At 52.1% G+C, this 13080-nt stretch overlaps 1 protein-coding gene and 1 pseudogene across 1 annotated transcript in view; both read left to right on the top strand.

The window, feature by feature from the left end:
- MINDY4 (MINDY lysine 48 deubiquitinase 4) overlaps positions 1–10247 on the top strand; it is a 119962-nt gene extending 109715 nt beyond the window's left edge. The window contains exon 18 of the mRNA XM_055420925.2: positions 7945–10247. Coding sequence (XP_055276900.2) covers positions 7945–7993 — 49 coding nt within the window. The 3' untranslated portion in view covers positions 7994–10247. The remainder of the gene's footprint in view (positions 1–7944) is intronic.
- LOC148778353 (oxysterol-binding protein-related protein 9 pseudogene) lies at positions 4462–6526 on the top strand (annotated as a pseudogene).
- Positions 10248–13080: the final 2833 nt, after the last annotated feature.

The following is a 13080-nucleotide window of genomic DNA, read 5'->3' as shown; positions in this document are numbered from 1 at the left end:
CTTCCTTCCTGGCTCCGCTGGCTGCCCCCTGCCCCCCACCCCCAGGTCTGAGAGCTGCACCCGCTGTGTGGACTTTGCTGAGACCAGTTCAACATCTCCCATCACTTGCTCTACCCTGATGGGTCCTTCTGGGTAGTTAACACGGCCCAACTTTTCCCAGCATCGTTCCCGGAAAGCTGAGTGGGTGAGTGAGTAGAGGGAATGCAGGATTTTCACCCTGTGTACCCGTCAGATAACATACCGCTGTAATGGGAAACAGCAGGCCTGGCCTCCTGGGATCCTGTTCCAAGGGGTTGGATTACAAAGGCTTTGCATTTTGTTTTCATCCCAGATTCTCAAACAGCTCAAAGGGAGAAACTTGGGAAAGTGGCCTTCAAGGTCAGCGAGACCCTCCAGAGCTGGGGCCCGGCCTCTTGGGGGATAGGTCCCACTGTCTTGACAGGAAGCAGGTGGGGCCCGAGCTCAGGTCCTTTTCAAGGCCAGTCAGAGTCCAAGCACCTGCTGAAAGGCAGCAAGCTCTCACGGCAGCATAGACCAACTTGAGGGCAGGTGGGATTTCTCCATCATCACTCCAACCTCTTGAAACTTCTGGACTTGACTCTATGCAAGAAACAGCTGGATGAGACTTGTGTCTTGCTCTCAGAGTTCACCATCGGACAGAAGTCAAGTTCAGGATCAACTCTGTTGTAATCCAGGAAGAGACGCACTGCCCACCCTCAGACTCGGCTCTTGTTACCCTGTCAGAGCCTCTGACACTCACACTAACCTGCACGAGGCACGCCACATGCCTGGCCATCTGGCAGCCTGCTTGGATCCACAGAAAGGCCCTTGGACAACATCTGACGTGGCCCTTCCTTCTACGGACAGAGTTCTCTAGGGTTGGGGTCTGGCCCCAGGCCACACCCCGAGTCAAGAGCAGTGCAGGGCCTGGAGCTTAGGCCCATGCTGTCCCAGCCCAGTGGAAGGTCACTGAACGGGCAGGGTGACTTCCCACCACCTGGCTTTGTTGCCATGGTGACATTGCACAAGACCAGACTGCCAGACTTTGGAGAAGAGCATCCTAATTGGAACCCACCCCAGGTCCCGGACCATTTCCACTCTCTAGTGTAATGCATGCCTCGGCCTCAGAGAATCTCCTGTTACCTTTGATTGTGTCTGTCCCCTACCCTCCTCCCTCCTCTGTTCTCTAACCATCTCAGCAAAAAAAAAAAGCCTGATTTATGGTCATTTCCAAACAAGGCACACACAGTAACCTCTCTCAAGCTTCCAGCCTCAGTAGAATAGGGGAGAGAAAATGAAACGGTTGTCAACAGGCCAGAGAAAAGAGGAAAGAACTCATAACTAGGGCCTGGGGCTAGGCCACAGATGTTTCTGTTTGGTGGATCAGACAAAAAATGGAAAATGTAATTTCAGCTGGGACGGTGCCTGTGAGGGGCTGTAGCTGAGCACCCAGCTCCCTCCGCTGCTCCCCCCTACGGCCTGTGGAATCTCTGCAAACACCCTTCTTGCCTCGGTGCCGACTTCACAGTGCCTCTCGCCTGCTGAGGGAGGGTTCCCTGGGTGCTCCTGCCACCCAGCCACCCTCTTCTGAGTCCCCTCCCTGCAGCCCACAGGCCCAACTGCCCGTGGTGTTCCTTGTTCATGGAATGTGCAACACCGTGGTGCACAGCATTGAACGGGAGTCTGGGGGCCCCGACTGAGTCCTGGCTGTGCTCCTGTCACGTGGCATGACTTCCAGGTCTGGCTCCATCTGGGCTTCCATTTCCCATCTGTTGATTGGGTATAATGGTGCCTTCCCTGAGCTGTTGTGAGGTTGGCAGAAGCATTCCCTTTCCTTTGGAGACCTTGGGGGACTCACAACGTGAGGTTGGCCGAGGATGGGTGGGGAGGAGGAAGAATGGGAAGAAGCAGAAGGGAAGGGAGGGGAGGTGGGCCTTGGGCAGGTCTCAGTGCCCACTGGGAGTGCAGTGTGAAGACTCAGGCTTTCCTGCTGGTGCCCGGGCTCGAGCAGGGGAGCAGGGTTAGTAGGTGTGCAGGGGGCGTGGTCACTCAGCAGCACCCCTGGGAGCCCAGCACTGAGCCAGCGGTCATGCAGGGGATGGAGGCAAGTGAGACCAGCTCTGTGCGATAGGGGCTCACCGTCTAGCAGGAGAGGGAGATGCCATGACAGTTTGGTGGGAGAGTCTGACAGCAGTGCTGAGGAAGGATACTTCTGGAAGGAGGGGTCCTAGATCTGACCCCAAAGGATGCGGGGTGGAGACGGAGGATGGTCATCGCAGGTGGAGGTGTTGCAGGAACAGGGACCCCTTCTGGGGCCCGACAGTGGGCTCTTGTCTAACACTCGGAAATGACTTGTCCGAGGAGACACACGTGCTGACCGCGCAAGAGCCTTTATTGGGAAGGAGCACCTGGGTGGAGAGCAGTAGGGTAAGGGAACCCAGGAGAACTGCTCTGCCACGTGGCTTGCAGTCTCGGGTCTTATGGGGATGGGATTAGTTTCTGGGTTGTCTCTGGCCAATCCTTTTGACTCAGGGTCCTTGCTGCTGAAGCACACATTGCTCAGCCAAGATGGATGACAGTGAAAAGGATTCTGGGAGGTGGTCGGACATGTGGTGTCTCCTTTTGACCTTTTCCCGAACTCTTCAGTTTGATGGTGGCTTGTTCCGTGTTCCTTACCAGGACCTCCTGTCCTAAAGTAACTCACGCGATTGATTCCTATGGTTCCTGGCCAGGATGGGTGGTTTCAGTCTGTGTGATTCCCCTAACAGAGGGCACAGCTCTGGCCAGGCTCTCAGGTGAGAGGCAGTCCGTGGGGCTCATCCTGTAGCTGCTCTGGCTGCCAGCGGCTGGCACCTAGGATGGGATGCTGGCACACTGGGTACTTGTCTGGAAATCCAAAGTGAGTGAGAGGAATTCTGGGGTGTATCTCTACAGGTCAGCTCTGGCGGCTTTAAAAGCAGGCCTGCTCTCTTCTCCTCGCTGGTACAGCAAGTCCTCTTTTTTCCCTCTGAAATACACTAGTTCTGTCAGTGTTCAGAATCTGTGGAGGCAGGTTACTGCTCAGGGATGGCTGCTGGAGAGGAAAGGGATTTAGTCGTGATCATGAGATGGGCCTGTCCATGACGCTGAGCGGACCTGAGCTCGGGACCACCGCAGCTTCACTGAGCTCAACCCCTGAGCCAGTGGTCCTTGACTGGGGGCAATTTTGTTCTGCAGGGGATATTTGGCAACATCTGGGGACATTTTGGGTTGTCCTTGGTTGGGGGGAGGGTGTCAGATGTCCTGCAGTGCACAAGACAGCCATCACAACCACTGTCTAGCCCCAAATACCCACTGTGCCCACTCTGAGGAGTCCTGCTCTAAACTCTCACACCTTCAGCCTCCTTCTTTGTAGCTGAGTGAGCTTTGATGTTGCCTGCCCACTCAGAGAATCCCAGGGACGGGGGAGCCTGGTGGGCTGTCGTCTATGGGGTCACACAGAGTCGGACACGACTGAAGTGACTTAGCAGCAGCAGCAGCAGCAGCCCACTCAGAAGCCACTCCATTTCACCCTTCCCTTTCTCTATCAGCCCCTGATTGCATGTTTAGAGTTCTTATTCATCCTTGTAATTGGCCCGTAGACTTTCAGAACCATCCCCCCTGGGGAACCCTTCATAAACACAGCATCCCAGCGTTTCAGCTCTTTCAATTTTAAAACATGTCTGCTTTCCTGTTGTAGTTGTAAGCTGCTTTCTTTCTGTGTTTCTACTACTCTCCCTGCCTCTGCACCTGTTGGCCAGGGTGTGATGGGTTGGTTACCTCTATGGAAAGCCTCAAAGCCAACATCAACCCCACAGCCTGACCTTAGGACTCAGTGACTGGTTGGTGTGACATGGGCGTCTAGTAGCAGATGAGAGTGACTCACCCCTGCACTGAAGCCAAACTCTGTTTTGTCAAATTGGGAGCTCAGAGGAGAAGCTTCTGTCTGCCTGTCGGTATGGGGAGGGTGAGGCTGCGAGGGATGGAGAGGGATGAGGGAAGGGCGTTGGGGACCAGGCTGAGGGTGGATCTTATAGGGATACAGGAAGTCTGCTCTATTTCTGACTCTTCCCCTCATTCTCTCCATGACTGGAGGCAAGAATCCAAACTGGTCTTGGCAGTAATTTCTCCTTTGCAAATCTGGGTCCCTGGTGCCTGTCTGGAGGCAGGCTGTATGCAGGAATGTCACTCTTTTCTGCCTTTCATCTGGGCATCTGGATTCAGGATGTGCTTCTAGTGTCTAAAATTTTGATAGGAACTTTACAGAAGCTGATGCTCCTCTACGGGGCTTTCCTGGTAGCTCAGTTGGCAATGAACCTGCCTGCAATGCAGGAGATCCGGGTTCGATCCCTGAGTCAGTCAGATTCCCTGGAGAAGGGAATGGCAACCCACTCCAATATTCTTGCCTGGGAAATTCCGTGGACAGAGGAGCCTGGTGGACTACAGTCCATGGGGTGGCAAAGAGTCGAACACGTCTGAGCGATTAATACACATACACACATGCTCCTCTACAAATCTTAACAAAACAGTAAAAGGTGTTTAATGATGTGTTTCAAAACTGCAAAATGATGAACAGAGAAAGCAAATTGAAAACCTCAAGCTGCCTGGTAGAATCGATGAGGCTCTACCTTGTGTGGCTGCAGGTTGCTCAAGTGCTGTTAACCCAGTAGGTCCACATGGTCCCTTGGAACCTGTGGTCATCACAACCCTTCTCAGCTCATCTTACCTCCAGAGCCTGCTTGGTTGTGGAAGACAGAGCTCTATCTGTCTTCCCCACTGGCTGGACCTCTATTAGCTACCCTGAGATGTCATCAGGGTCCTGTGCCAGTAGGGCAGGCACTGGGCACTCAGGCAGTGGGCACTCTTCACCAAGGAGCAACCTGACTCCTTCCAGGACTGCTAAGTTGTCTCCAGACAGTCCCAGTATCTCTCCTTTAGGCAGTGATGGATGCTTCTGATGCTGATGGTTCCATCAAATTAGCTTAACCCCAAAGAGTCTAATAGGTTCCTCTGGATCTATCTCAGTGCCAACAACACAGCACCTCAGGACACCATCTAAAGCACTCGGGTACCAAAGAGTCACTTAATCCACATTCCAGTGGAACAGGTGATGCTGACCTTGTTGATGCACAAGACATGACTGATGATGAAGCAGGGATTGGGTCAGTGGAGGAGCATGAGAGGTTATCCTGCATTTCTTATCACAGGTTAGGCTTGGAATGAATCTTGTTAAGGTAGTTCTTCCAACAATTACTCTTTGGAGAAACTCTCTTCTAGAAATGTATGCAAACTTTTTACACATCCAGACCTGCCTTTGAGTATCTGAGACTGGAAGGATTCCAGGGGCCAAATGGTGCGGGTGATGAAATGGTACCTCTCTTAGCCTTTTATGCAGGAAGAAAAGAACCATTTTGCCAAAAAACCATACAACCCCATTTTGGGTGCAATCATGCAGTATCCCAGGACACTACCAAATGACACTGAAGGGAATGCAGAGCTAGTTTTGGAGGGTTTCTTAAAATAGTTTAACATTCGTGGCTGAGCAGCTATTCCATCATCCTCAGTCTTTTATTGCCGAGTGTTTTAACAAGAAGATGCATTCCAGTGTTCATATTTGGACCAGATGAAAATTTCTTGAACTGTCACTTGACACGCATGATACAGGGCAGGGCTGTGCCTGGTGTCTAGACTATGATAGCCATTACATTCTTACATTCCCTGGGGAGTTATGGAAGCCCTGGACAGGGTGGAGGCCTTGGTGGAGCTAGGAGGAGAATGCGGTAGTAATTGTTCCAAAATGAGCTATATGCAAATATTGTCACCCATACCACACCTTTCTATGGGAGCAAGAAGCACAAAATTACACTAAGATTTTTTTTTTTTTCTTCTCCAAATGACAATAAAACTTTTTGCTCACTTGAAGGGAAATGGAATGATGTAAAGTGTGAAAAATACTCCGTGGGGGTCGTACAGTCTTTACAGAGACCAAGAAGTTGCTGGTCATTGGGAGGAAAGTAGATTGGAAGAACAGAACGAGTATGAATCCCCTTGCCTCTGCAAGCCTGTCCCTCTCGACTGGAAACTCAGAGACATGGATGGGGTCCTGAAAGGCAGGGATAGTCGTGAAGAAAGACAAAGAGCAGAAGCCTGAGGAAGAAGGAGAGAAATTCAGTGGGGTTCTAGGTTATTCATGAAGATGGAAAGTGCTGGCTTTATGGCGAACCACGACTGAAACTTTGTGGTACTGCTAAGCACTCGGTTGGAAAATGCAACAGTCTTACTTTGAGAGAACCTGTTCACTCCCGTCTTGCTGCAGGTGCAATCTCAGGGATACAGACAGACCTCAGAGATGTTGCAGGTTTGTTCCAGACCCATGCAGTGAGTCATACGAATTGTTGGTTTCCCAGTGCACGTGAAGGTCAGGTTTACACTATCCTATAGTCTGTCAAGTATGCAATAGCATTATGTCTAAAAAACAATGTGCATATCTTAATCAGGAAATACTTTATTGCCAAAAATGCTAACCTGCATGATCTTCAATGAGTCGTAATCTTTTGTAATAATGTCAGAGATCACTGATCATTGATAACCGTAACAAAGATAGCAATAATGAAACAGCTTGAACTGCAGAGTAAGCAAATGCTGTTGAAAAAATGGTGCTGATAACTTGTTTGATGCAGGGTTGCCATAAACCTTCAATTTGTAAAACAAACAAACAAAAAAAACCCATAGTATCTGCAAAGTGCAATAAAGAAAAGCTCAACAAAATGAGGTTTGCCTATATTGGGCTTTCCAATGCAGATGTACAAGTAAAGTAAGAAAAGTGTCCCATTCTTCCCTCTCTGTGATAATTTCAATTTTGACTTGTAAAACTTTAGGTTTTGAAAATGTCTGCTCCCCAAACCCCACACCCTGGGAAACTTTTCAAAACTCCAGCCTCAAACTCCATGTTCTAGTACTGCTATTGAGGTATGCAACATCTGTTTCCTGGTTTGTATAATGTTAGGATGTACGTTTGTGTATAATGCACCCAATGCCAGATTTTTCCGAAATATTCCACCTGCTATAAATGTGATTCCTCTCAGTCCTTTATAGAAAACTAATTCCATGTATTAATATTAAAATTAAGTGCTGGTCTCTCCTATAGTAACTTTAATTTGGGGATTGAACTATTATTAAATTATATCTAACTCTGCTGAAGTGTTAGTTGCTCAGTTGTGTCCGACTCATTGCAATCCCATGGACTGTAGCCCGCCAGGCTCCTCTGTCCATGGGATTCTCCAGGCAAGAATACTGGAGTGGGTTGCCATTTCCTTCTCCAGGGGATCTTCCCAATCCAGGGATCGAATCCGAGTCTTGCAGATTCTTTACATTTGATCTCTGGACTCCTATTTAATTATACTCACTGCTTCTTAAGGCTTCCTAAAGTAATTTTTTGAAAATGCAAACCTGTGTTTTACTGAACTGCTCACAGCGCTTCATTAACTTCTCGTGGTTTTTAGAGCAAAGGCCAGAATCCTTGCAAGGCCTTCTAGGTCCTGTGTGGTGCCGCCTCTGTGGGCTCCCTATGCCCCGTGCCTACCTTTCTGGGCTCCGGCGACTGGACCCCTTTCTGTGCCTTGAAACCTCCAGGATTTTTCCATATCTGGGTCTTCCCATGTGCCTTTACAGTGCCACCATCCGGCTGCCCCTGAAGAGCAGCTGGACTCAGATGTGTGTAGATCACTCGGCTTGTCAAGGGGTTTTGGGTGCATTTGTCTTATAGGGACCCGGTGTGTAGGTTTGTCTGTGGGTGTGGAAGGGTGATGTGGACATGATGAAACTTGAAATCCTCGAAGCCATGGAGATGGGAGATCAGGTGAGTGAGGACAAGAAATGGTTCCTCTGTGGCCCCGTAGCTCTAACTCTCTGTCCCTCTGTTCTTAGGTGGAAGGGAGCATCAGTGAACTGGAACGGCTCGGAACCCATCCTGTGACCCTCTGTGGGGATGAGCCCCATGGCACCAGTGCTCATCGCTAGGGGTGATGGCAGAGCTCCCAGTCCTCAGGGACAAGTCTGGGCCAGCACCTGAACCAGCACTGCTACAGAAGCATCCAAAACCTCCCTGCCTCTTCCATGAAGGGCCTGCCAGGGAGTGATTTGGGCCCAGCACACTGCTGTGCAGCCCCTCCCAGCTGAGTTGTGACTGCCAAGGGAGGCTGGTGGGACCTCTGCTGCCTTTTCTCTGCATCCCTCCCTTGCTCCCTGCTGGGCCATCCCCTCATCCAGCCTCTGATGTGGTCAGCCGATGGATCCAGGGCACTCGTTATTTCTGGGAGTTGGCTTCTATAAACCAGGAGTCAGATCTGTGCTGAGGGCCAATCTCATTTGTTCTGTTGCTGCAAAGGAAGCATGAGGTTTGCGAGGGTCATAGCTGGGGGGTGGGGGGGTGGAATAGTGACGGTTGGAGGGGGCCAGAGCCTTGGAGACCTGTGGGCTCAGTCATCACCCAGCAAGAGTCTCTATGTGAGCCATACCCTGTGGCCCAGAGGTGTCCCTGGCTGGGCTTATGGTCTAGCCTGCCTTCTGTTGATCAGCCCCATGTCTGAGGCACCAAGCTCCATAAGCTGTGCGGACCAGGAGTAACTCAGGCCCCCTGGGACCCCATCTCAGGGCTGACCTCGATGCCTGCGAGGCCCCGTGAGGACGGACATGTGCACCTGGAGGGTAGGCTACACCTGGCCACACAGGTGTGGGGACAGAACCTTCTAGGGAGGGACCTTTGGCCCCGGGACAGTGAGATGAAGATGAGGAGAGGGACTAGATATGGGCCCTGGTGTGGCTGCAGTGGGGCGTGTGTGGAGAAAACAGGCCAAAGTGTGTGAGGGCCGAGCCCACGGAGACCCTCACACTCCAGATGGAGGGTGGAGTATGCGGGAACGGGGAAGACTCCATAGTCACCCGTGAAGAGAACATTGTACTTGGAGCCTCCTTCATTCCAATAATTTATATCCTATGGATCCCAAAGAGGAGCACGATCAAGCATAGAAATGCAATGGGAGGCTGGTGAAGAAGGAGACCAGAGAGAGAGTTTTGTCAAAAACGGAAGCTACGGACCCCTCTGCAGTGGCTCACAACAGTGGACTGAGCGAGGGTACCCAGAAGTAGAACACGGCCCCCAGGAACCGCTGTCACCTGGCTGTCCACGTGGGAGTCAGGAGATGCATCATGTAAGAGGCCCCCCCACCCCACAGCCGCCTGGCTGTGCCCCTCGAGTGCTTGGCTGGGATTCTGAGTGGGGCCTGCCGAGGAGAGTGTTCACGCGCAAGGACCAGACACGCGCTCCTGCCACATCTGCCCTGACCCAGGGAGGGCTGTAGACACTGGACGGCAGCCAGTCCCCAGCTTCCATGTCCCCCCTTAAGGCTCAGGACACAAACAGCTCAGGGGTTGTGCTCCCCCTGCAATGCTGGCTGGGAGACCCCCGTTCTCTTTAAGAGCCAAGCATATAGCAGGCAAAGCTGGCGTTTGGTGGTGACCACTAAGGAGTCTGTTTAGTGCTTTCGTGGGCTGGGTAAAAGCAGTGGCGGGACTATGGGTCTTTGGGGAGCAGCAAGTAGGAGCTGGGAGGGAAATGAGAGGCCAGGAGTGCTTTGTCCCGGCTGTGCCGAGGCCCCCGTGGGGTTTGCTGTGTAAACTCCAGTGGCCATTCACTGCAGGCGTCCAGCAGAAACGCTTCCTATATGTCCCTGAAATGTTTACACATTTGTTTTCCTTGGCCAGGGTTAGGCCGCTGCAGCTGAGTGACCCGGGGGAGGAAGTCGGTTTCCCTGCAGCAGCCTTGTTTATCAGCCTGGGAAGGAAAAGTGTGTCTTTTCAATAAAACACTTAACCTCCTGACCAGGGCACCATTGGCGGAGCTGGAGAAATCAAAATATTCCCAGCATTGCTTGAGGAGATCAGTTCCAACAAATTACAAAAGCACTTTTTCTAGAAGCCAAGACACAGGTACAAGAGCAGTATGACGCCCCTGGCCTGGAATTTTCTGGAAAGGAAGATGAGCAAAGCCCGACACCACCCTCTTCCAGGTCCACAGATCAGAATGAGCCCACGGTGCTGCTGCCAAGCTTGTAAGAATGAAGTGTAGGCCCTGCCTCCTTGTACATGGCTTTCCCATCTGGGCTGCAGAGTTTTCGAGGGAGACTGTGGGTGAGGGTCCGTAGTGCCCCCAGATTATATTAAATTTTTTGTGCACGTGTACATTTGTGTAATTTTCTGTGGAAAGAGTCTGTAGCTTGCCTCACGGCTTTGATCTTGCAGCAAGTCCCTCTCTTTTCCCCCAAAAGGTTAAGAACCATATCCTAGAGTTGAGTGGCTTCTCAAGGACTGAACCTGGGCTTGGCTGCTCCCTCTCTGGCCTCCACGTGCATGGGGGAGCCAGTTTATTGAACAAGCAGACCTCTGTGGGATGCGAGCAGGAAGCAGCTTTATTCTAATTACAGTTGGTTCCCTGTATCCATGGATTCTGCACGAGCGGATACTGACAGCCCAGCTATGGGACTTGAGCATCCTTGGGATTTGGTACCCTTGGTGCCTCCTGGACCAGTCCCCCTCGGAGACCAAGGGACGTTGTCTGCATTTCCGCTTGGATTTCTTTTCAGTGGTTTGGTCTTGGTCTCTTGGTCTCTGGATGAAAGGGCAGTCTGGTTCCACTGCCCTTCTGGCAGTGTGAACAGTAAGACGAGGCCGACAGCAACACTTAAGTTCATGCTCTCTTCTCCGGAAAGTTCCTCCCCCTCCTGCTAGTCTTATGGGGGACCTCTAACCCACAGGGGTCCCTCCTGAGTCAGGTGACTCATCCCCAATCTGGAGCTCACGGAGGCTCCCAGCACTGGCCCCACCCCCACTTCTAGTGGAGTCAACCCCCCTCCCTCCCTCCCCAACTCCAGAAAGACTGGAGTCTTCCTTCTGCAGGATCCATGTTTGAACCAAGCAAAGCACCAGCACATCTTCGCCTCCTTGGATCTTTTCCCCTCAGGCTGCCTGTCTGCTGCCGCCTGTCGGGAGCAGTGGCATCTTATTATCCCCAGGCGGGAGTGAAGGACAGTCCCACACTGTAGGACTCACATGACAGGCTTTCAAGGAGTTTTCTTGAAGCCTCCCTCCCTTGGCTTTGGGAGAGGAGGTGCTTTATTAGGAGGAAGTGGGGAAGGGGATCCCAGCACATGGATGCCTCTTCAGTGAAGCCCTTGCCACCTGCTGGCCTGCTCCACTGCCAGCCCAGTGCTTTCTCACTTTCTCCTGCAGCTGGCAAGTGTGATGGGCCAACCTTGGCAGAACCATTCACATCTGTCTAAGTTCTACGCAGCAGATGCATATGTAAGAGTTTCCAGAAGAGCTGCAAGAACTCCCTGGGGATCAGAGCCGGGCCAGGGACTAGAGGGGCATTGGGGGAAATCCTAAGATGGGGTTTCATCCAGGCCCCACCTGACTGCTCCCCAGGGTCTCTGTGTGTGTCTGAGCCAGAAGTCAGGAGCCGGGCTTGGGTCTGGCCCATCAGAGGCACTGCCAATGGAAGAGTGGGCAGCCGTGGGCCCAGGTTCCTGGGAGGGCTGGGACTGGTGAGGGGGGAGCCTTGGAAGCTCTGCCCTAGAGCTTAGTGGGGTCGCAGTTTGGAAACACAGAAGTCATCCCCATAATGAAGAAGTACTGAAGGAGCAAGCAAGTGGAGCGCCATTATAGACACAGGGGGAAGAAGTCATATCGGGACCAGAAGGCCTGAGTTTAGTCCTGAATCACTGCTTCCTGCCTGTGTAGCTGTGAGCACTTGACATAAGCTCTCTGGACCTGTGTCCTCATCGGTAAAGTGAGCCCTCATCAGGTCATAATGAGGACAAGGGGCGTCACTACACCGTGTAGTGACAGGTGGAGCAGGGCTGCACATCACAAGGGCCGGGGAAGTGATGTGCATATGTGTGATGTGCATCACTCATATTTCCAGCATGAGTGAGCAGAGGCGCCTCAGTACCGCATCTAACCTCAATGCCGTGCCTTCGCCAGTGGCGGCCCCATGGATGATCTTCTCTGGCCACGGATTCCTTACAGGATCCTGACTCTTGCAGGGGGTAAAGAGACCGCTAAGTCCATCTGCAAGTATTTCTCAACAACCACCAGAGTCCTCCTCATTCCCTAATCATGCCATAATCCTCACAGGCCTGTGGGAGCTATAATTACCAGGCAAAAATGCCAGGCATTTGCGATAATGGAGATTGCTTAATGCAGGACGAGAGGTGGGCTGGACCAGTGGGCGGGCAGACTTCCTGTGGGTCAGGGTGCACACTACAAGGGCCGCTACGTTGTTGGGGTCGCTGCTCCAGCAGACCCAGTCTGCATGAGGGGGGGCAGAACACCCTCCCTGGCCAAGTACTCAGTCTGCCTTCCCACCTCTCTCTCCATGCCACTTTCATATCATGGTGCTTCATCCTGCTGTCCAGCCCACATTCCCATAAAACACCCATCCTGTTCCTCAGGAAGACACCCAAGGACTTCTCTTTGCAAACGGGGGAACTGATCAGAGAGAAATCCGTAATTAAGAGTCCTCTTAGGATGTTTCTTCTTCACAGGTGTCTCTTGGAAACCAAACCACCATGAAGGTCTTCAGGTGGAAAGGAGCACATATGATGGGAAGGCTGACTCTAATCTGCCTCTAATTCTGGCTCCCCCACTCCCTTCTCCATCTCCATGCACTCCCCGCCCTAGACCATAGCAGCTGCTTGCCCAGTGAACTCCTCACTGCCTGAGGTCTTCCCTGGTGCTCCTTGATGCACCTGGGTCCCTGCCCTCCAGATCCCTGTGTCCGCCTGTCAAATACTGCCCATCCCTCAGGGCCTGTGTCTAAGACGCCACCACTCGGAAGCCCTCCTGGATTACCTGGCTGAATGTCCTTGATCAGCTTCTCTCTAACAAGACCAGAGCCCAGTGAGTGGGGGTAGGTCACACAGCTACAGGTTTCCCCCTTTAGTGTGTGTGTGTGCATGCCTAACACACACACATACACACACACACACACACACACACACACAC

This window comes from Moschus berezovskii, chromosome 3 (assembly GCF_049115385.1).
Source record: "Moschus berezovskii isolate FMDL1 chromosome 3, NW_MosBer_1.0, whole genome shotgun sequence".
In the NCBI taxonomy this organism is placed as follows: domain Eukaryota; kingdom Metazoa; phylum Chordata; class Mammalia; order Artiodactyla; family Moschidae; genus Moschus; species Moschus berezovskii.
This window is presented reverse-complemented; position numbering and strand designations above follow the sequence as displayed.